The sequence below is a fragment of the Scyliorhinus torazame genome, chromosome 2, assembly GCF_047496885.1.
Source record: "Scyliorhinus torazame isolate Kashiwa2021f chromosome 2, sScyTor2.1, whole genome shotgun sequence".
NCBI classification, from domain to species: domain Eukaryota; kingdom Metazoa; phylum Chordata; class Chondrichthyes; order Carcharhiniformes; family Scyliorhinidae; genus Scyliorhinus; species Scyliorhinus torazame.
In genome coordinates this window covers 61,086,482-61,108,863 of record NC_092708.1, presented here as the reverse complement: position 1 = coordinate 61,108,863, position 22,382 = coordinate 61,086,482, and the positions used below count along the sequence as shown (strand labels likewise).

The 22,382-nt window shown below is 46.4% G+C and overlaps 1 protein-coding gene across 1 annotated transcript in view; it reads right to left on the bottom strand.

The window, feature by feature from the left end:
- LOC140406643 (low-density lipoprotein receptor-related protein 1B-like) overlaps positions 1-22,382 on the bottom strand; it is a 1,956,985-nt gene that overhangs the window by 257,486 nt on the left and 1,677,117 nt on the right. Inside the window, exon 19 of the mRNA XM_072494650.1 lies at positions 2,388-2,468. Within this exon, the coding sequence (XP_072350751.1) occupies positions 2,388-2,468 (81 nt within the window). The remainder of the gene's footprint in view (positions 1-2,387; positions 2,469-22,382) is intronic.

The window sequence follows — 22,382 nt, the reverse complement described above, 5'->3', positions numbered from 1 at the left end:
AGATAAAATGATCTTCTTTCTTGAAGACACATCTTGCTGAGACATCAGCTCCATTGGTGACAGCAATCATCCTGTACCTCATCCAACTGGTTATTTTTCATATGCATTCCTAGAGTGCAGGCTATTTCATGTCAAGACACCCCAGCCTACCCCAATCCTGTCCTCACTCGATATTTGGACACATGCAAACTAATTAGAAGTAATTCCCTTGTTGCAGGTGTTGAGGTTAAATCAATGAAATGCAATATGCCCTGGGCAAGATGGGCTAACGCACAAAAAAGAGCTCAAACCTACCATTGTCTGGGCTATGTTTCAGCATCTTCCTTGGTAATGTAAATCATTAAAATCATTGATACTAATTCCAAGCAAAACCAAAGTGAACTTGGCATCTTACAATAGCTATCATTTCATTTTTAAATGATCAACAATTTTTGCATCAAAAAGAATTACAGGGACTGTAGCGATCAGGGATGAAATTGAAGCATAAATCCCCTGAATCCTGCAATTCGATTACAATCTTGGGGCGGAATCAACTGCTCTCATTGGTGGTAAGCTTGGAGGATGGAAGGAGATGAGCAACGACGTATTGGAACCCCACCACCTTCCCATCACCAACAGAATGGCCTCCTCCTATATTGTCTGATTCTACAAACGTGATCATGACACTTAAAATGCTTCCAACATCTAAAAACATATTTTTCAAGTATAATTTCTGAGATGGTTTTAATTGCGTAATTGCATAGAATTTACAACATAGCAATAATTCAATTGTTCCATGTTCACAGTCTCTAATTTTTAAAATGTGCAGGCATCCCTGCAGTTTTCTATTTTTCAAGGAGAAAAGCCCCAGCCTACTGAATCTTTCCTAATGGTAACATCCTTTTAGTTTTAGTAACACCCTTTTCAATCTTGTTTGCACTTCCCACGTTGTTTCCATATCCTTTCTGTAGCATGGAGAGCAGTACTGCTCACAGTACTCCAAGTGTGGTCTAATCAAGGTTCGATATGAAGGTGGCATTGCCTCCCTTCTTTTGTATTCTGCTCATAGTATGAAGCTCTAGCTTGCTTCCACATCTCAGAACACAGGAACAGGAGTAGGCTATTCAGTGCCCTCCTTGTTCTGCCATTCAATTAGTTCAGGGCTGATCTGTATCTTAAATCCGTTTACCCGCCTTTGATCCACATCTCTCGATACTTTTACCCGATAGAAATCTGTCGATCTCAGTCTTGAAAATTTCAATTGAACCAGCAGTCACACACATTGGGAACAGAGAACTCCAGATCACTACCACCCTGTGTATGAAAAAGTCCTTCCTTATTTCTCTCCTAAATGGCTTAGCTCGCAATCTAAGATTATGTCCCATCACTATTGATTCCACCATCAGAGGAAATAGTTTCTCGGTATCTATCCCATCAGATCATTTTATCGTTTTAAACACCTCAATTAAATCAACCCATTATCTTCTAAATTCAAGAGAATACAAGTCAAAAGTATACAATCTGCATTCAGAACTTAACCCTTTGAGTCCTGGTACCTAATACATAATGAAATTTGTGGAAAATACATTTTAAAATATACTGTCACTATGTTAGAACCTTGAGGCCCTGGTCAGAAAGAAAGAGGACACAGTTGACATGCATAGGCAGCTGGGATCAAGTGGATCCCTTGAAGAGTATAGAGGTTGTCGGAGTTAAGAGGGAAATCAGGAGGGCAAAAAGGGGACATGAGATTGTCTTGGCAGATAAGGCAAAGGAGAATCCCAAGAGCTTCTACAAATGCAAAAGGGCAAAAGAATAACTAGGGAGCGGGTAGGGCCTCTTAAGGATCGACAAGGTGATCTATTTGCGGATTCACAAGAGATATGTGAGATCCTAAATGAATATTTCTTATTGGTATTTACTGTTGAGAAAGTCATGGATGTTAGGGAACTTGGGGAAATAAATATCCTGGGTAACACAGTTGAAACCATCTGATATCTCCGATTTAGATTGGAGAATCAGGCGGCACCCAGTTGAAGGTAATTGCCATTGGACGTTTGAACTTCCTGGGCAATTTCCATGCTGTCCTTACATGGGGACCTCTGGCCTATCTTCTGGGATACCTCCTGGGTACGACCCTCTGGAGATCGTAAGTCATGAGCAGCCATTTCAAAGTATAATATAATTATGAATAGGTTGCTAGATCTGTGATTGTATGAAATCTGTTCTATCTCTCGTTGGAAGATAAATCAAGAAAACACTACCGTTAAACAAAAATACCCATCTGACAAAAATGAACGCAGGACTTCACACTTCACTTCAAAATCATTATGGAAAAAAAAAAGATGGCGCATAAAAGACCATTGGAGAATCAGCAGTTATACTTTCAATTGATATAGTTCTATTACCTGAATCGCAACGCCACTTAACGGTGATGCACCTCCCGTTATTACAGGTGAACTGGGTGAGAGGAGTGCAGGTAGGAAATGCTGTTTGAGAGAAATAAATACAAATTATAATAACAACTTCATATGCCCTAAAAATAACTGCCATATTTCAAATGTAACAGTCTAAAACCAAAACAGTTATCCCTCTCGGAATAACTTATTGACCAAGATTTTCTGCTCCCATTTACGCTGGGTGGATTCAGCGATGGGAGTGGAAAATCTCGCGAGATGTACAAATCATGATTTTTCCCTCTCTCTGCCAGTGATTAACGGGTTTTTTGAAGTTCAACATTTGGAACATCCTTTCCATATATTGGAATATCATTATCAGGCCTGAATCATCGCCCCAGTCAGAAAGACCATTCACGTCGGTGGGAGGGCAGAACAGCGTGAAACCCAACAGGTTTCCCAAGGCATGCACCTGATGAGCAGACCTACCAGAGGAGCTTGTGTGAGTGCATCACTTTGGGGGGGAGAGGGCATGTCCGGACACGACCCGGATAGTGCCGAGAGGGGTTGTACGGGGCGGGAGGCGGGGGGGGGGGGGGGGGGGCTGGGAATTCCTGGTGAACATTTGTTCACTGGACAATCTTTAAAAATGGCAGCCCGATCTTTAAAAAATCTATGCTTTTGCCCAGTGGACTCAATCAGAGCCCACCCTGCCAGTATAACCTCATGGAACCCGCCCCTTGCCATTTTCTTTACTATGCACCAAATGATATGGCGGTAAAAGTCACCATTGGTGTTGATGGCTTCAAAATCACCTTTCTTTGCTGATATTTGGGAAAATCCCATCCATTTGTTTTGGCTTCTTACACAATTTCTTCCTTGTCATTTTTTTGGCAACAGTTGGTTTGTTTACAATATCACAAGCTGAGCTGACATCTAAAGTATATAAGAACAATTTATACTTATATAGTTCCTTCAACATAACAGGCAGGAGCATTATCAAACTAAACTTGACAACACGCCAAAGAGACACTGGGGTAGATACCCTAAAACTTGGTCAAAGAGCTAAGGTTCTAAGGGATGCCTTAATGAAGAGAAAAAAAAGTAGAGAGATTTAGGGAGGGAATTCCAGAGCTTAGACCCCAGAAGGTGGTGGAACACATAGGTACCAACGACATAGGTATGAAAAGGGATAGGGATGTAAAGCAGGAATTCAGGGAGCGAGGGTGGAAATTTAGATCTAGGACAAACAGAGTTATTATCTCGGTGTTGTTACCCGTGCCACGTGCTAGTGAGACGAGGAATAGGGAGAGAGAGGAGTTGAACACGTGGCTACAGGGATGGTGCAGGAGGGAGGGTTTCAGATTTCTGGATAATTGGGGCTCATTCTGGGGTCGGTGGGACCTCTACGAACGGGATGGTCTACATCTGGACCAGAGGGGTACCAATATCCTTGGGGGGGGGGGGGGGGGATTTGCTAATGCTCTTCGGGAGGGTTTAAACTAGCTCAGCAGGGGATTGGGAACCTAAATTGTAGCTCCAGTATACAGGAGGTTGAGAGTAATGAGGTCATGAGTAAGGTTTCAAAGTTGCAGGAATGTACCGGCAGGTAGGAAGGTGGTTTAAAGTATGTCTTCTTCAATGCCAGGAGCATCCGGAATAAGGTAGGTGAACTTGCAGCATGGGTTGGTACCTGGGACTTCGATGTTGTGGCCATTTCGGAGACATGGATAGAGCAGGGACAGGAATGGTTGTTGCAGGTGCCAGGGTTTAGATATTTCAGAAGACTTTTCGTTCGTGCAGTCCCCGTTGTTTTGTAGGCAAGCATGTCATTAATAGATTGGAAATAGCTGAGGCCATACACTGATTGTTGAGGTCACTGCTCGTTACAGCCTTCCAACCTGAAAAGTCCACTTTATTCCTGGTTATGTTTTCCATCCATTAATCCATTCTGTATCCATGCTAATATGTTAGCCAATCCCACTGGTCTTACTTTTGTGTATTAACCTCTTGTGTGGCACCTCATCACTGTTTTTTTGAAAATCCAAATACATTGGTCGGGATTCTCTGAAAACGTGGCTAAGTGTCGATGCTGACGTAAACACCAGAGTGTTTCACACCAGTGTCAACGGGCCTCTTTGCCCAGCGATTCTGTTGCCCACAGAGGGCCAGCACGGCGCTGGAGTGTTCTGCGCTTCTCCAGCTGCTGTACACGGCCCTGCACTGCTGGCCGCGGGTCTGCGCATGCGCGTGGCGGCCACGCAACATGGCGGAGCCACACAGTGGCTGGCGCAGAAGAAGGTAGGTCCCCCCCGGATCGCACGCGCCCGCCGATCGACCAACAGCGTGTCGATTGCGCGTGCACGGCTGGCGGCGATTCTCCGGTCGCTGGTGAATCGCATGCTGGTGTTGGACCGGCACTGTGGGCCGTCTTGGCATCAACGCCGATTCTCCGAGCCAGCGCGGGCTCGGAGAATCCCAGCCACTATTTCCACCGATTGTATTTGTCATCATACGGGTCACAATTTTAAATCTGGCCTCTCCTTCATAAATTCATAATGACTTTGCTTAATTGTATTTTGATTTTTTTTAAGAGGTCACATGATGAATAATAGATTCTAACATTTCATCGATGACTGATCTTTGGTTAATTGGTCAATAGTTCCCTATTTTCTCACTTTCCCTCGTACTGAAACAGCAGGGTAATATTTGCTACTTTTTAAACCTTGGGAAGTGTTCTAGAATCAGAGAAATTCCAGAAGACGAAAAACCAATACATCAACTGGGCCATATTTCCCCCCCCTACCCCCTACCCCTTCCCACTGTGGCATGTTTTACGGTGGCGGAGGCAGTTCGTCAATGGTTGCCGGTGAGATTTTCTGTTCCCACCAATGTCTACAGTGCTTTGCATGGTTCACCCATTCTGCCGGCGGGGAACATGCCATAGTGGGTCTCCTTGGGCAGGGCCAGAAGATCCCATTGGCGGGTAGAGTCAGAAAACCCCACCCACTATCTCTTCCGCTACCTCTTTTAACCCCTCCAATGCAGGTCGTCAGGTCCGAGGAATTTGTCACCACTTACCCCTGTTAATTTCTCCAATTTCTTCAATTATACTGATTACTTACGTTCCTCCTTCTCGCCATGAGGGTAGATAAAAAAAGTAATTGTTAATGCTACTGTCATTTCCTTAGTCCCATTATCATTTCACCTGTCTCTGCTTCCAATTGACTCATGTTTACTTTCACCAATCTCTTCCTATTTACACACCCGTAAAAACATTGACAATTTGTTTTTGTCTCTCAGTAGTCAATTCTCATTCTCTTTGTCCATTATATGCCAAAATGCCCTTCTGAATCAATTCTCAAATAGCTTGGCAATTGGCCGTCCTTTTGAATCATGGACCCCACATTGTGGAATATGGGTGTTGGCATTGGTAGCCAGTTCACAATGTTCAATTCTCCTGTCATAACTAAAGGTATGAGCAAACTGCATCATGATTTGCATAATGTTAATTATCATAGAATTTACAGTGCAGAAGGAGGCCATTCGGCCCATTGAGTCTACACTGGCTCTTGGAAGGAGCACCCTACCCAAGGTCAACACCTCCACCCTATCCCCATAACCCAGTAACCCCACCTAACACTAAGGGCAATTTTGGACACTAAGGGAAATTTATCATGGCCAATCCACCTAACCTGCACATCTTTGGACTGTGGGAGGAAACCGGAGCACCCGGAGGAAACCCACGCAGACACGGGGAGAACGGGCAGACTCCGCACAGACCGTGACCCAAACCGGAATCAAACCTGGGGCCCTGGAGCTGTGAAGCAATTGTGCTATCCACAATGCTTCCGTGCTGCCCTCAATTATGTTATGTTAACACATAGCATTCTGAAGCCATGTTTTCACACTCTGTACAGTGTGAATATTTCGTTATTCCTGTCCTTCTATATTCATCTTGCTTTAATAATTCAGTCATCAGACAGACTGGAATGATATTAAAGCAAAATATTGTGGATGCTTATTAATATGCCACCTGCTAGAATAAAGTGAGTGCTGGATCATTTCAGGCGGTCTGGCAGAATCTGAGGAGAGAGATGCAAAGTTAGCAGGAGGGACTTTCTGGCCCTTCCCGCCAGGAGGATCTTCCAATCCCACCAAAATTGACCCCCCCCCACCATACCCATATCCCTGATGGTGGGCCCAGCGACCCACACAAATAGCTGTTGACCTTGGTGGGATTGGAAAATGAAAAATGTCTTGTCAACTCCAGTGTGGGAAAACCTGCTGCAAGGGGGCCAGATAATCCTGGCCATCATTCTGAGTCCAATACGACTCTTTCGGAATTGAAGTGATGAGTTTTATGCTGTTGAAAAGGAGGGAGGATCAGCTGGAGCAAAAGAGAAGGTCTGGGAGAGGTTAAAGGGCAGGGAGCTTCAATACCAAATGTGTCTTGGAACAAAAGGCGAAGGGAGAGGTAATGGCAGTAGCAAAGAAACAAAGTATTGGTTCCCAAGTCCGTGTTAGCAGCAGAATAAAGGTCAGCTCGATCTGAAAACAAAAATATGAGAACAAGATGTAGACCAGCACTTGAGGGAAGAACATTCAAAATGGAGGGAAGAGTTCATTGGCTGAAGTTGTGGAACTCAATAGCCTAGAAGGAGGTAAAACACCTGATCAAAAGATGAGGTGCTGGTCCTCCAGTTTGCATTGGGCTTCACTGGAACAATTTAGCAAGTTAAGGACAGAATTGAGGGCAAGACGATGAATTGAAATGGCAAGCGAGCAGAAGGTTGGGTTAAGGTTAGGGATCATATTTGCGGACTGAGCAAAGGGCAAAGGTGTTCCGCAAAGCAGCCTACATTTGGTCTTCCCAATATAGAGGAGACAGCGGGGTGATTCTCCGGCCACATTGCGCCTGGCATAAATCCCGCTATGCCAGGAGAAAGGCGGGAGAGACCCAAAAGGCTTTATTGGACTAGATGTTTCCCCCAGCAGCACAGGTACAGAATGCGGCTGCTAGGGAGACACAGACTCTTATACTCAGCCTCATTGGGCGGAACCAGCAGGCAGGCTTCACCAATGATGTTCATGCCTCAGGTACCTCCCATACCAATGGTCTTACAGCCTCAACCTAGGTACCGTAATACCCCTAATACAGACTACCACATTCACCCCCTGTTAAAAAAAGAGTCCGGCGGGGGTGGTGGTCTCGCGTCATACAGTGGTACAGTGTTTTGCCTTATTACATTACACAACTATTTACAGTATTCATTTTACATATCCATGTCAGAATGAAGCAATTAGTCGATCGGGGGCCCTGGTCGTTCTCTGTGATCGTCGCAGTTTCGGCGGTGATGCAGGCGCCGACTCGGGCATCCGTAACTCCGGGAGCGTGACTTTGGCTTCTTCGGTAGCTTCATCACCCCTGGATGGGACCAGTGGAACAACCGATCCACCTAGAAATGGGGCAGCCGTGAGGTGCGCCGGTGGGAGGGAGGGTGGGAGTGGCGTGGGTGGGATCCAGCGGGCACCAGGTCCCGCAGGGACACCGTATCCTGCCAGCCGTTGAGGTACGCTATGTAGGCGTACTGAGGGTTAGCGTGACCAATGGGTCCGACTTGTGCGCCCACACGTGTTTTCGGAGCAGAATGGATGGGTCCAGGAGCTGCCAGCCATGTTGGGAGCGAGGTCCCAGAGGAGGACTTCCTAGGGAAGACAAGGAGACGTTCATGAGGTGTTTCGTTTGTCGTGGTACACAGCAGTGATCTGATGGAGTGGAGTGCATCGGGGAGGACCTCCTGCCAGCGGGAGACTGTGAGACTCCTGGACCATAGGGCCAGTAGGACGGTCTTCCAGACCGTTCCGTTCTCGCTCTCTACTTGTCCGTTTCCCCGGGGGTTATAACTGGTCGTCCTGCTCAAGGCGATGCCCTTGCTGAGCAGGAATTGATGCAGTTCGTCGCTCATGACGGAGGACACCCTATCGCTGTGTATGTAGGCGGGGAAACCAAACAGGGTAAAGTTATTGTGGAGTGCTTTTATGACGGTGGCTGCGGTCATGTCGAGGCAGGGGATGGCGAATGGAAACCGGGGGTATTCGTCAATCACGTTCAGGAAGTACGTGTTGCGGTCGGTGGAGGGGAGGGGCCCTTTGAAGTCCATACTGAGGCGGTCAAAGGGATGGGAAAACTTTATCAGGTGCGCTTTCTCTGGCCTGTAGAAGTGCGGCTTGCACTCTGCACAGATTTGGCAGTTCCTGGTGGCAGTCCTGACCTCCTCGAGGGAGTAGGGCAGGTTGCGGGCCTTGATAAAATGGAAGAATCGAGTGACCCCCCCCGGGTGGCAGAGGTCCTCATGGAGAGCCCGAAGTCGGTCCACTTGTGCGTTGGCATATGTGCCGCGGGAAAGGGCATCAGGAGGCTCGTTTATCTTCCCGGGACGATACAGGATCTCATAGCTGTAGGTGGAGAGCTCGATCCTCCACCGTAAGATCTTATCGTTCTTTATCTTGCCCCACTGTGCATTATCGAACATGAAAGCTACCGACCGTGGATCAGTGAGGAGCGTGAATCTCCTGCCGGCCAGGTAATGCCTCCAGTGCCGCACAGCTTCTACCTGGGCCTCCTTTTCCACGGAGGAATGATGGATTTCTGAAGCATGGAGGGTGCGTGAAAAGAAGGCCACGGGTCTGCATGTAAGGGCGAAACAACGCGGCCCCAAAGCACCTCTGCCTAGCTTGCTCCTAGTAAATGTCCAATCTCTGGAAAACAAGCCAGACGAACTTAAAGCCAGACTCACTTTTCAAAGAGAACTAAGGGACTGCTGTGTGCTCTGTTTCACGGAGACATGGCTCACACCTGCTTCATCGGACTGTGCCCTACAACCAGAGGGCTTCTCAATTCACCGAATGGACCATACAGTGACCTCAGGCAAGAGTTGGGGTCTACCTCCTAATCAACTCCTCCTGGTGCCTAGATGTAGCAAAACTGGCAAGTTTCTGCTCCCCGGACCTAGAATACCTGATGTTAAAATGCCGCCGCTACTACCTTTCATGGGAGTTCAGCTCCGTTATCCTGGTGGCTGTTTATATCCCACCCCATGTGAACGTGAAAATCGCACTGGACAAAATATACACAACCACAAACAGCCACAAAACATCCCGAGGCCTTATTCATCGTGGCCGGGGACTTCAATCAGGCCAAGCTCAAGAGTGAACTGCCAAGTTACCACCAACACGTCACCTGTTCCATCAAAGGTCCAAACATCCTGGACCACTGCTACACAAATTTCAAACATGCCTAAAGCTCAATCGCCCGCCTACACTTTGGCAAATCTGACCACACGACTTGGTCCTGCTCCCGGCTTATAAGCAAAATCTGAAGAGGAAAATCCGTCAAAGAAAGTCGTGTAAAGTTGGTCTGAGGAATCGGATGATCTCCTACCGGACAGCTTAGAGTCAGTGGACTGGTCAGTATTTAAAAACTCTCCGACCAACCTGAACGAGTACGCCACTACAGTAACTGACTTCATTAGTAAGTAGAAGACTGTGTGTCAAAGAAGTAAATTCCCAACCGGAAACCCGGGATGAACAGGGGTATCCATTGCTTGCTGAAGTCCAGATCTGAAGCGTTCAAGTCAGGTGACCCTGACTTATACAAGAAAGCCAGATATGATCTAAGGAGATCCATAAAAGATGCCAAAAGACAGTACCGGACCAAGTTCGAGTCCCAAGCTAGCCACACGGATCCCCACCAACTATGGCAAGGTCTGCAAGACATAACGGGCTACAAGATGAAGGCATGTAAAATCGGCAGTTCCAACGCACCCCTCCCTGATGAGCTCAACGCATTCTATGCCCGCTGTGAGCAAGAGGTCAGCGAAAGCACACCCTCCACCCCAGAAGCCGCGGTGAATTTGTATCGGAGGTAACCATTGCAGATGTCAGAGCAGCCTTCTCGAAGGTCAAACCACGGAAAGCCACTGGTCTGGATGGGATAACCGGACAGGCACTCAGGTTTTGCGCGGATCAGCTGGTGGGGGTATTCGCAGACATCTTCAACCTCTCTTTACAACAATCTGAGGTCCCTATCTGCTTCAAGAAGACAATCATCATCCCAGTACCAAAGAAAATTCAAGCAGCGTGCCTCAATGACTATCGTCCAGTGGCTCGGACATCCATCATTATGAAGTGCTTCGAAAGGTTAGTCATGGCACGAATCAACTCCAGCCTCCCGGATTACCTTGATCCACTACAGTTCGCCTACACCTGCAACAGGTCCACAGCAGATGCCATCTCTATGGCCCTGCACTCTACCCTGGAACACCTAGATAACAAAGACACCGATCTCAGACTCCTATTTATTGACTGCAGCTCAGCTTTCAATACCATTATTCTTACGAAACTCATCTCTAAACTCCGTGGCCTGGGCCTCGGCTCCTCCCTCAGTGACTGGATCCTGAACTTCCTAACCCACAGGCCATACATAGTAAGGAGAGGCAACAACACCTACTCCACGATCATCCTCAACACCGGTGCCCCACAAGGCTGTGTCCTCAGCCCCCTGCAATACTCCTTAGACACTTATGACAGTGTGGCCAAATTCTCCTCCAACTCGATTTTCAAATTCGTTCATGGCACCACCATAGTGGGCCGGCTCTCAAACAATGATGAGACAGAGTACAGGAATGAGATAGAGAATCTGGTGAACTAGTGCAACGATAATAGCCTCTCCCTCAATGTCAACAAGCATTGTGGAGAACATGTCCCTATCTACATCAATGGGAACAAAGTAGAAAAGGTTGAGAGCTTCAAGCTTTTAGGTGTCCAGATCACCAACAACCTGTCCTGGTCCCCCCATGCTGACACTGTAGTTAAGAAAGCCCAACAATGACACTACTTTCTCAGAAGACAAAGGAAATTTGGCGTGTCAGCTACGACTCTCACCAACTTTTACAGATGCACCATTGAAAGCATTCTTTGTGGTTGTATCACAGCTTGGTATGGATCCTGCTCTTCCCAAGACCGCAGGAAACTACAAAAGGTTGTGAATGTAGCCCAATCCATCACGCAAACCAGCCTCCCATCCATTGACTCTGTCTACAATTCCCGTTGCCTTGGAAAGGCAGCCAGCATAATTAAGGACCCCACACACCCTGGACATACTCTCTTCCACCTTCTTCCGTCAGGAAAAACATACAAAAGTTTGAGGTCACGTACCAACTGACTCAAGAACAGCTTCTTCCCTGCTGCATCAGGCTTTTGATTGGACCTACCTTGTATTAATTTGATCTTTTCTCTACACCCTAGCTATGACTGTAACATTACATTCTGCAGTCTCTCCTTCCTTCCTTATGTACGGTAAGCGTTGTCTGTATAGCATGCAAGAAACAATACTTTTCACTGTATACTAATACATATGACAATAATAAATCAAATCAAAATCAAACAATGTTTGAAGGCTGATAAATCCCCAGGGCCTAATAATCTACATCCCAGAGTACTTAAGGAAGTGGCTCTAGAAATAGTGGATGCAATGGTGGTCATCGAACAGTACAGCACAGTACAGGCCTTCGGCCCATGATGTTGTGCCGACCACTTATCTCAATCTAAGATCAACCTAACCTACACCCCTTCAATTTACTGCGGTCCATGTGCCTGTCCAAGAGTCGTTTAAATGTCCCTAATGACTCTGACTCCACCAGCTCTGCTGGCAGTGCATTCCACGCACCCACCATTCTCTGTGTAAAGAACCTACCTCTGACGTCTCCCCTATACCTTCCTCCAATCACCTTAACATTATGTCCCCTCGTGACAGCCATTTCCACCCTGGGGAAAAGTCTCTGGCTATCCACTCTAACCATGCCTCTCATCACCTTGTATAGACTCTGTAGCAGTACCCGCAGATTGGAGGGTAGCTAAAGTCATTCCAATATTCAAAAAGGGAAGTAGAGAGAAAACAGGGAATTATAGACCAGTAAGCTTAATATTGGTAGTGGGGAAAATTCTCGAATTCATTATCAAGGACTTTATAGTGGAACATTTTGAAAACAGTGGCAGGATCAGACAGAGTCAGCATGGATTTATGAAGGGAAAATCATGCTTGACAAATCTATTGGAATTCTTTGAAGATGTAACAGGTAGAGTTGACAAGGGGGAGCCAATGGATGTGGTATATTTGGACTTTCAGAAAGCGTTGGACATGCATAAGAGATTATCACTCAAGATTAAAGTGCATGGGATTGGGGGGAAGTGTATTGAGATGGATAGAAAACTGGTTAGGGGAAAGGAAACAAAGAGTAGGAATTGACAGGTGCTTTTCAAATTGGCAGGCAGTAACTAGTGGGGTGCCACAGGGATCGATGCTGGGACCCCAGCTATTCACAACATATATTCATGATTTGGATGAGGGAACAAAATGTAACTAGTGGGGTGCCACAGGGATCGATGCTGGGACTCCAGCTATTCACAACATATATTCATGATTTGGATGAGGGAACAAAATGTAACATCTCAAAGTTTGCAGATGATACCAAGTTAAGTGGGAAGGTGAACTGTGACAAAGATGCAGAGATCCATCAGCATGATCTGGATAGGCTGGTTGAGTGGGCAAATCAATGGCAATTGTAGTATAATTTGGATAAATGGGAGGTTATTCACTTTGGAAGCAAGAACAAGAAGGCAGATTACTACCTGAATGGCTGTAAATTGGGAGAGGGGAGTGTGCATCGAGACCTGGGTGTGCTTGTGTACCAGTCGCTGAAGGTAAGCATGTAGGTGCAGCAGGTGGTAAAGAAGGCTAATGGTATGTTGGCTTTCATTGTGAGAGGTTTCGAGTACAGGAGCAGGGTTGTGTTGTTGCAATTGTACAGGGCCTTGGTGAGGCCACACCTAGAATATTGCGTGCAGTTTTGGTCTCCTTTTCTGAGGAACGATGTTCAGGTTTACCAGGCTGATTTTGGGGATGGCGGGACTGACGTATGAAGAGAGATTGACTAGGTAAGGATTGTTTTCGCTGGAGTTCAGATGATCTCACAGAGACTTATAAAATTCTAACAGGACTAGATAGGGTGGATGCAGGGAAGATGTTCCCGATGGTGGGTGTGTCCAGGACCAGGGGTCAAAGTCTGAGAATTCGGGGTAGACCATTTGGGACAGAGATGAGGAGACATTTCTTCACCTAAAGAGTGGTGAGACTGTGGAATTCATTACCACAGGAAGTAGCTGATGCTAAGTCATTGAATACATTCACGAGGTGGCTAGATATGGTACTAAAGACGAATGGGATCAAGAGTTGTGGGGAGAAAGCAGGATGAGGCTATTGAGTTGGATGATCAGCCATGATCATGATGAATGGCAGAGCAGGCTCGAAGGGCCAAATGACCTCCTCCTGCTCCTATCTTCTATGTTTCATATAATGTACCACCACCACAATCAATGGAAGAGGGATAGGAACTGAATTTGGCGCATCTTCTTTATACAGGATTAAATAATCATCAATTAGATATTCTTTCCAGGTCTTGCTCACGTATGGATTTTTCAGTTATCTCCAAATGTCTTCAAAGTAACTATGCACGATCTTCAAAGCCACCGGGGAGGATTCAAATTGGTAACAAGCCCTAAATCCATCTGTGAAAATTATATTTATAATTGTGCTTGACATAGTGCACAAAGGAAATTCTGCCCCATGAAAACAGCCAGTGATAATCTCGAAATGGAAGTTTTGTGGTTTTCAACACAAGTCTCAATTAATATTCAATTTAATGCTTCATCTTTTCTTATGAGGAGAGGTTGAGTAGGTTGGTCCTGTACTCATCTAATCAGCATATTCATGATCAAACAGACACCACCAGGAAACATGCGCTGTAAAGGATGGAAGATAAAATGATGTTATTTTTAAAAAACTTTGATTTTGTCAAGACAGATGGTCAAGTGATTAAACTTAAGACCTCCAAAAACACAGACACTTGGCTCAATATGAAAATCAGGTCATCATTAACATTGATGCTAATGATATGCTGGGAGAAATTCACACTCGCTTTCCAAACATTCACAGTTTGAGAAGCATTTGCAGCCAATTGTTCCATTTGGATACAGGACAGAAAACTAGTTCACATGTATCAATTAAAAGTTGGCAAGATGGGCCAATTAGTAATCATAACTGTCTGTGCTTTGGATGACAGGGAGCCAATGCAATTTACAAAAGTTCAGCCAAAAATAAAATTTATGTAATGCAAATACTTGTCAAAAATCTCCTTGGGAGTATCTAATAATGCTACTTCAGACTTTTAAGGCGCCTCTGTCTGTAACATAAATTCATTGACAAATCCATTTTTCTGTCATGGAAGCATTGTAGGTTAATAGACTACTGGCCATATGTTATCATAAGACAATTAGAGAGTAGCAGCTTGAATTGTTTGGTGAATTCTTCATTTTCTTGAATGATTGATTGTGACAGAAATGTGGGGGGAAATATGAGAATGTATTAAATCAAAATTGGATTGGTGGCCCCGAATTGACAGTCAGTTGAAAAGATTAATGGGCCATAATTTGCTGTCGGAGTAAATCCCATGGCATTTGCCATTAGTTAAACTTGCCCTTGCCCATTTAATCTTGACAATATTTTACGTTGCAAATTGATGAAAGTGTGAGATGAAAAGCTTGCAGGGAGGAAAACCAGGCATCTGGGAGCTGAACAAACAGGGCGAGCAACTGTGAATTGTCTTAACTGCGAAGATTGAAAGATTGTAAAATAAAAGCACAAGAGCCGAGAATGAAATGTAAATCAGCGTGGTTGAATTCAATGCCAAACCAGGCTCATTAAGAGAAATAATGAGGCAAGGAAGTTGAAATTAAGAGAGGCGCAATGAAAGAGAAAATAAAAGTTTTTTTAAAAGGTTCCATTTGAAATTTCACGTTCTTAAACTATTCGACCACAAGATTGCACACTTGCAATAATTAATCTTCATTGGCAGTAATGAATCAATCATTAAAGAATCTGACAGCTAACCCAGGCTTAATTAAAGATATATGGACATTAAATGGTTCCAAAACAGGCACCTTGTGTCACTTTAGACAAGCTTTAACTTTGATTACCTTAGTTTGTATCTACTGCACAAGTACACCAATTTGATGCCACTCAATGCATTTCAATGGCGAGGTCGATGCCAAGATGCCATGATGCATCTCAAATAGCAACTTTTACATTCTCACACATAATTGTACATAGTCCTTTTGTGAAGTTCCAGTAGTATTTCCACATAACATCTTTGGGTGCTATTAGCATGCCAGTTATTTTGACTGCAAATCACAGACCGATATGGATAATTTGCTATTTGTTATCTTACAAGTTGACAAACATACAATTTTGCAAGCTTGCCAAATGAGGCATGAGCAATATTTTATCAAAACATATCCAGCTGACAGTGGACAATTGTTAATGGGAATAATAATCAGAAAATAAGCACTTATATATGTGGTGGTAGAAATGTGACAATTTTGCACTGGTTGCCTGTTACGCATCCCACCCAATAATAATTTCCTTTAACATTAAGAAATAAAAAGCCTATCCATAGTTGAAATTAACCTCTTAAGCTATCTGTTGAAAATAGGTCAATCATTTATTACAGTTTCTACTGCACTATGAAGCACAATTTGACCATATCAAAATTAGTTGTCAACTCGCCTCAGCTACATAGTTGTAGGACCTGACCAATTAGCAAGATTACTTTTCAACTATTATATTGTTCAATCCAAATGTGCAATGCACCAAGTGCCATTCCTACATCCTTTCCTTGTGACCTTCCACATTCTTCCTTTCAGATAACCCAATTTTCTCTCGAGTGCCTTGATTGAGCCTGCCTCCAGACCACTCTCAGGCAGCACATTCCAAATCCTGACTACTCGTTGGGTGAAGAGGTTGCTCCTCATGTCTCTTTCTCTCCTCTTGCCAAATATATTTCATTTGTGCCCTTTTGAGTCATTTGATGGCTGTCTTCAATCATAACGCTCATCAAGAAACCTTCGAGAAAAATCAGGGCAGATATTCCCTCTGTATGATTTGGTTCTTGCATGCATGGTGCCTGACGTGCTTTTTTCAAAAGTGTGGTAAGAGGGTGGTGAATAATTAGACCAGTGCAGACAGATACAAGTCAGTTTACATTTGGAAGTCATTCCGAATTTAGTATTACATATGTTGCTTTTATATTATGGGAGAATTAAGGGGGGGATCCAGGTGGGTCCGCAAGCCCAGTCCCGTTTATTTTGTGCTCGCCCGGTCCCTTAAGCTATTGACGGTAAAGTCGAGGCCAAACTGCAGCGATTGGAGATCCTTGGCATGATTTGGCCAGTTCATTTCACCGATTGGGCAGCGCCGATGATGAAACCGGATTGGAATGTTCACCTTTGCGGCGAGTTCAAGTTCACCGTCATTACGGCTTCCTGTTTAGACAGATATTGGTTACCCTGAATTTAAGATGTCTACATTCTACGTTTACCAAATTAGATATGAGCAATGCTTAATTACAGCTTAAACTGGACAAGACCTCAAGAAAATATGTTAGCATCAGTACTCGTAATGGATTGTTCGAGTACACCCGGCTTCCATTCAGCATAGCATCGGCTTATGCATAATGGAAAGAATACTATGAGGTATCCCGCTCTTTGTCGTCAATCTCGATGATGTATTGATCAAGGGGGGTCATGAAGCGTGAGTACCTGTGAAACCTTGAAGTGGTATTACAGGGAATTGCGGAATATCGCGACCACCTATGTAAAGCAAAATACATCTTCAATGCTAAGGAGGTAGTGTATCGAGGCTACCGGAATGGCCTGCACCCTGCTGCTGACAAAGCACAGGCAATCAAAATGGCCCCTCCACCACGTGATGCCACGGAACCTAGATCTTTCTTAGGGCTGATCAATTATTACGGCTGTTTTATTCCGAACTTGATGATGGTCCTGACCCCCCCTTCATTTTCTTCTACAGAAATGCCGGCCCTGGGTTTGGGGTGAAGAACAGGCAGCGGCTTTCTGGTTGATGAAGCAGAAGTTGGTTTTGTCGAGAGTACTGACCAATTTCGACGCCACTAGGCCCTTTGTCTGACGTGCGACGCATCGCCATACGGCATTGGTGCCGTCCTCTCCTATCAGACGGGCGACAGCTGGGACTGTCCGATAGCTTTTGCCTCCAGGACGTTGGTGGTTGCGGAGCATAACTATGCGCACATGATAAAAGAGAGTTTGGCGGTCGTGTTCAGCATCAAGCATTTTCATCAGTATGTTTATGGCTGCCATTTCTTTATAATTACTGATCATCAGCCACTGCTTGGACTCTTTCGCGAAGACTGCCTGTGTCCGAGAGTGAACACAGACCCACAATGGTGTTGGCTAAGGTGCAACATTTGGTTTTGTACGGTGGACCACGATGACAGCTTCCGGTAGAATTGAAGGCCTTTTCCACCAAGATGTCAGAGCTGACCGATTGTCGAGGCCGGTATCCTCCTGTGGGGCATGAGGGTCATTGTCCTTGCAAAAGGGCACCTGGAACACCCCAGAGCTCCCAAGATGTAAATGCTGGCCAGGAGTTACGTCTGGTGGCCGGGACTCGACGCAAACCTTGAGGCAGTGGCCCAGCACTGCCCCATTTGTCAGGAACATCAAAAGCTTCTGTCAGCGGCGCCTCTGAACCCGTGGATTGGCAGGGCGTCCCTGGGCTCGCATTCATGTGGATTTCACTGGCCTGTTTTCAGGATTCGTGTTTCACATCGTGGTGAATGTGCACTCAAAGTGGCTGCAGGACCACAAAATAGTATCCATCACCTCTCACGCAACCACCGAACAGTTGCGCACGTCATTTTTGGCCCATGGCAGACCCGTGTTACTCATTACAGACAACAGGGCCTCATTTACAAGTGAGGTGTTCGCTGCATTCACAAAAGCAAATGGCATGCAACATGCCTGCACCACTCTTTATCACCTGGTGTTAAATGGACTGGCAGAGCACGCCGTACAGATGATGAAGCTGGGCCTAAAGAAACAAACCGCAGGTTTGATGGGTACCAGGCTGGCGTTTCCTGTTCTTGTATAGAACCATGCTTCATGCTGTGACTGGGGTGGCCCCAGCCTAAATGTTGATGGGTCACCGACTCCGGACTTGGTTGAGCTTGCTGCCCACCGAAATTGGCACAAAAGTACACCGTACGCAAGTCTACTAGGTTGTTACCCTATTAGGCGTCACTTTCTTCAACATTTTGCATCTAATGAAGCAGTGTATGCCAGTAACTTTGGCATAGGTCCACGCTGGGACATGGGGTTTGTCATTCTTCAATCTGGTCACATATCATACCAGGTCCGTGTTCGAGGTCATCTAATGAAGCATCACCTGGATCACTTCCATGCCTGGAGCTCAGCCACTTTGGAGGCGTATTCCTCTATTTCTCAGCGGCTCTCCCCACCTCCCCCTCTCCCCATCAACCCCCTCCTCCCCTTATTTGCTGGCTACGAATAGGTCTTGAAAGAGGTTGGCAAACCTTCTCCACATGTCGTGGAATCACTCCACGGACCCCCGATTGAGAATGTTATTTTTGCCAGCTTTAGGAATTCACCCAGGTCTGAGAGCAACTCCAAGGCTTTCGGAGGTTCTACTGACTTCCACCCCAGCAGAGGTCTCCGCCGGGCGATCAGAGAGTCGAAGGTCAGGGAGTCTGTCCCCTTCCTCGTGAGGAGCTCTGGATGCTCTGACACCGAAGACCGCCACAAACGTGCATGGCTCCATCTTAACCCCCACAATCCCCATGGGTAGCATGGTAGCACACGTGGCTAGCACTGTGGCTTCACAGCACCAGGGTCCCAGTTTCGATTCCCCGCTGGGTCACTGTCTGTGCGGAGTCTGCACGTTCTCCCTGTGTCTGCGTGGGTTTCCTCCGGGAGCTCCGGTTTGGCCATGATAAATTGCCCTTAGTGACCAAAAAGGTTAGGAGGGGTTATTGGGTTATGGGGATAGGGTGGAAGTGAGGGCTTAAATGGGTCGGTGGAGACTCGATGGGCCGAATGGCCTCCTTCTGCACTGTATGTTCTATGTTCTAATCCTGGACATGGCCTAGAAGAAGGCAGTCCAGAACCCGTTGAGTCTGGAGCAGAAGCAGAACACATGGGTATTGTTGGCCGGGCCTCCCCTGACACCACTCATGCTTGTCCTCCACCTCCGGGAAGAATCAATCATGCGTGATTTGGTGAGGTACGTTTTGAAATACTATGGAGCAGAGTATCTCACATAAAAGGTGTAAGAATAATTTCCTTTGTCGAACACTCTTCCTTTAATTGATGGAAGAGTATTTGTAAATAATGAAAAGAATAATGGACGCGATTCTCTGAAATGGAGACTAAGTGTTCGCGCCGTCGTGAACGCCGTCGCGTTTCACGGCGGTGTGAAACGGGCGCGGGGACTACCGATTCTGGCCCCCACAGGGCCTGACACAACATGGCGTGGGGGTTCAGGCGCCGGCCGCGCAACAAAGTAGGCCCGGGGGGTGGGGGGGGGGGGGGGCGGGGGGAGAGGCCGGCCCGCCGATCGGCGGGCCCCGATCGCGGGCCAGACCCCATCGGAGGTCCCTCCCCCCCCCCCGGGAACGGTGCACCCCTCCCCCCCTCACAGGCCGCCCCCCGACCCTTCGCGCAGAGTTCCCGCCGGCAGCGACCAGGGGTGAACGGCGCCGGTGGGACTCTTTTTTCCGCACGGCCGCTCGGCCCATCCGGGCCGGAGAATCGGCGGCCCCGCCGCGGACAGCGGCCCGTGACCGACACCGTGGCAAACGCGCCGGCAAAATTGGTGCCGATTCTCCGCACCTCGGAGAATCGAGCGCCGGAGCCGGGACGACGTGGCGCGGTTGAGGCGATTCTCCGGCCCGGCGCGGGGCTGGGAGAATCGCGCCCAATATCCCATTAGGCAATAAAGGTGCAATCAACATTCAGTCTTTGATTTACTGATAAGAATGCCAAGTGTTAATTTATCCTGACTGTGAAAGACATTCTAACCCTCAACATTAACTCCATCGAATAAATTGCTCCAGGACCCAAAGAATGCTGTAGGGTTTGTCTCCATCTGAACTAAGATGGATTCTTACAGGCTTGTCTTGGATAGCCAGGCGACACCATGTATTTATCTTGTTGCTTTCTCTGAAAATGATTTTTTTATTTTGCTGTTTGATTTATGCCAACGATGTGACAAGTTAACTCACAGGAGAATAATAACTCTCACTCGAGCTTACTATCTCAAAAATAATAAAACACCATGGAATCTACTTTCAAAGGTCACAGCCAAGGTTTGAAAGAGGCAAAGCATAAATCTAGTCTCTTGAAACAAATTTAGTCCAGCTCTGTCACTCAAAGGTATCTGTCGTCACTCTTACCAAACGTAAGAGTATTAGAAACCACCCGAGACAGAATATGGTGCTGATTATACTTTCTTTTCCTGCTTATAAAACAAAATCAGCATTTTAAATTATTCCTTATTTGCAGTATTTTCTGAGTGGCTGTGCTAGAAAGGACATCAAAACAAGATTGTAAAAAAGGGATAACCTAAATCCACAATGTAATTTGATGAGAGATCTTGATTTTAAAACTCCTTCATTTGAGGCATGCTTTGCAACCAAGAGCTCTTTGTTAACAGTGAACACTACTGCAGAGATACTTGATGAAGCAGTAAAATGTAAATTAGTTTAGTATATTTTATTAAATTGTGGATTTTAATTCCTCATGATGACAGGACACTGGGGGAGAAATTTTCCACTCCTCTTTTCAGGGAGTGGGAATGGGAGGAAGTGGCAGCAGGGCGGAAAACCCTGAGGGAGTCCCAGAACTGCTCATACACTGAGAGATTTCCCCGATCAATTGTCCCTGTCCCCTGCCATTGATGCAATGGGAAAACTGATTTACTAAGTCAGAATCCATATTTGCATTAATATAAATATAATTATTAAGCCTTTACACTTTAAACCCCCCCCCCATTCCCCCCAATGGATTTTCCATTCGCGTGGGCGTGAGAGCACACTGACATGATTCACGACTGGCAGCCCACGATGTGCACCTGGCGAATCAAACCCATCGGATGTACATAGGTGAGTAAAGCCCCCAAGCGAGGAGAGGGTTATGTCTGGGCAGCACCCTCGCAATGCTCCTGGCACTGCTCCCTGGCAGATAGGGGTGTCCAAAACCGAGAGACACAGTCAGAGGGTACGGGACACACCGTTTTGAACTGAGATGAGGAAAAATGTCTTCACCAGAGAGTGGTCGTGTTGTGGAATTCGCTACCACAGAAAGCATCAAACCACAATGTTTTCAAGAAGCAGCCAGAAGTAAAACTTGGGGCGAAGGGGATCAAAGGACATGGGGGAAGGCAGGATTAATCAATTGAGTTGGATGATTAGCCATGATCACAATGAAAGGGGGAGCAGGTTCGAAACACTAAATGATCCCCTCTTACTCCTATTTTCTATGTTTCTAGAGTACGATCAAGAAAGTTGGAAAAAGGCTTGCGTGGAACATAAACACCAGTATAGGAAATAATGTGAATCACTCTCCCCACCCGTGCACCCTCTCTCTCCCCCAACCATTCATGCAATCATCAGACAATCACTTACTTAGACACCAGTACCGTCCCACTGCTCCGACTGCCTCACCTGGGCTGCCTCTGCTCCGACTGCTTCACCTGGGCTCCCTGTACTCTGACTGCCTCACCTGGGCACCTTCCATTCCAACTGCCTCACCTGGTCTCCCTCTGCATGGACTGCCTCACGTGGTCTCCCTTGATTCTGACTGCCTCACCTGGGCTCCCTCTACTCTGACTGCCTCACTTGGACTGCCTCCGCTCCGACTGCCTCACCTGGGCTCCCCCTGCTCCGACTGCCTCACCTGGTCTCCCTCTGATCCGACTGCCTCACCTGGGCTTCCTCTGCTCTGACTGCCTCACCTGGGCGCCCTCTGCTCCGACTGCCTCACCTGGGCTCCCTC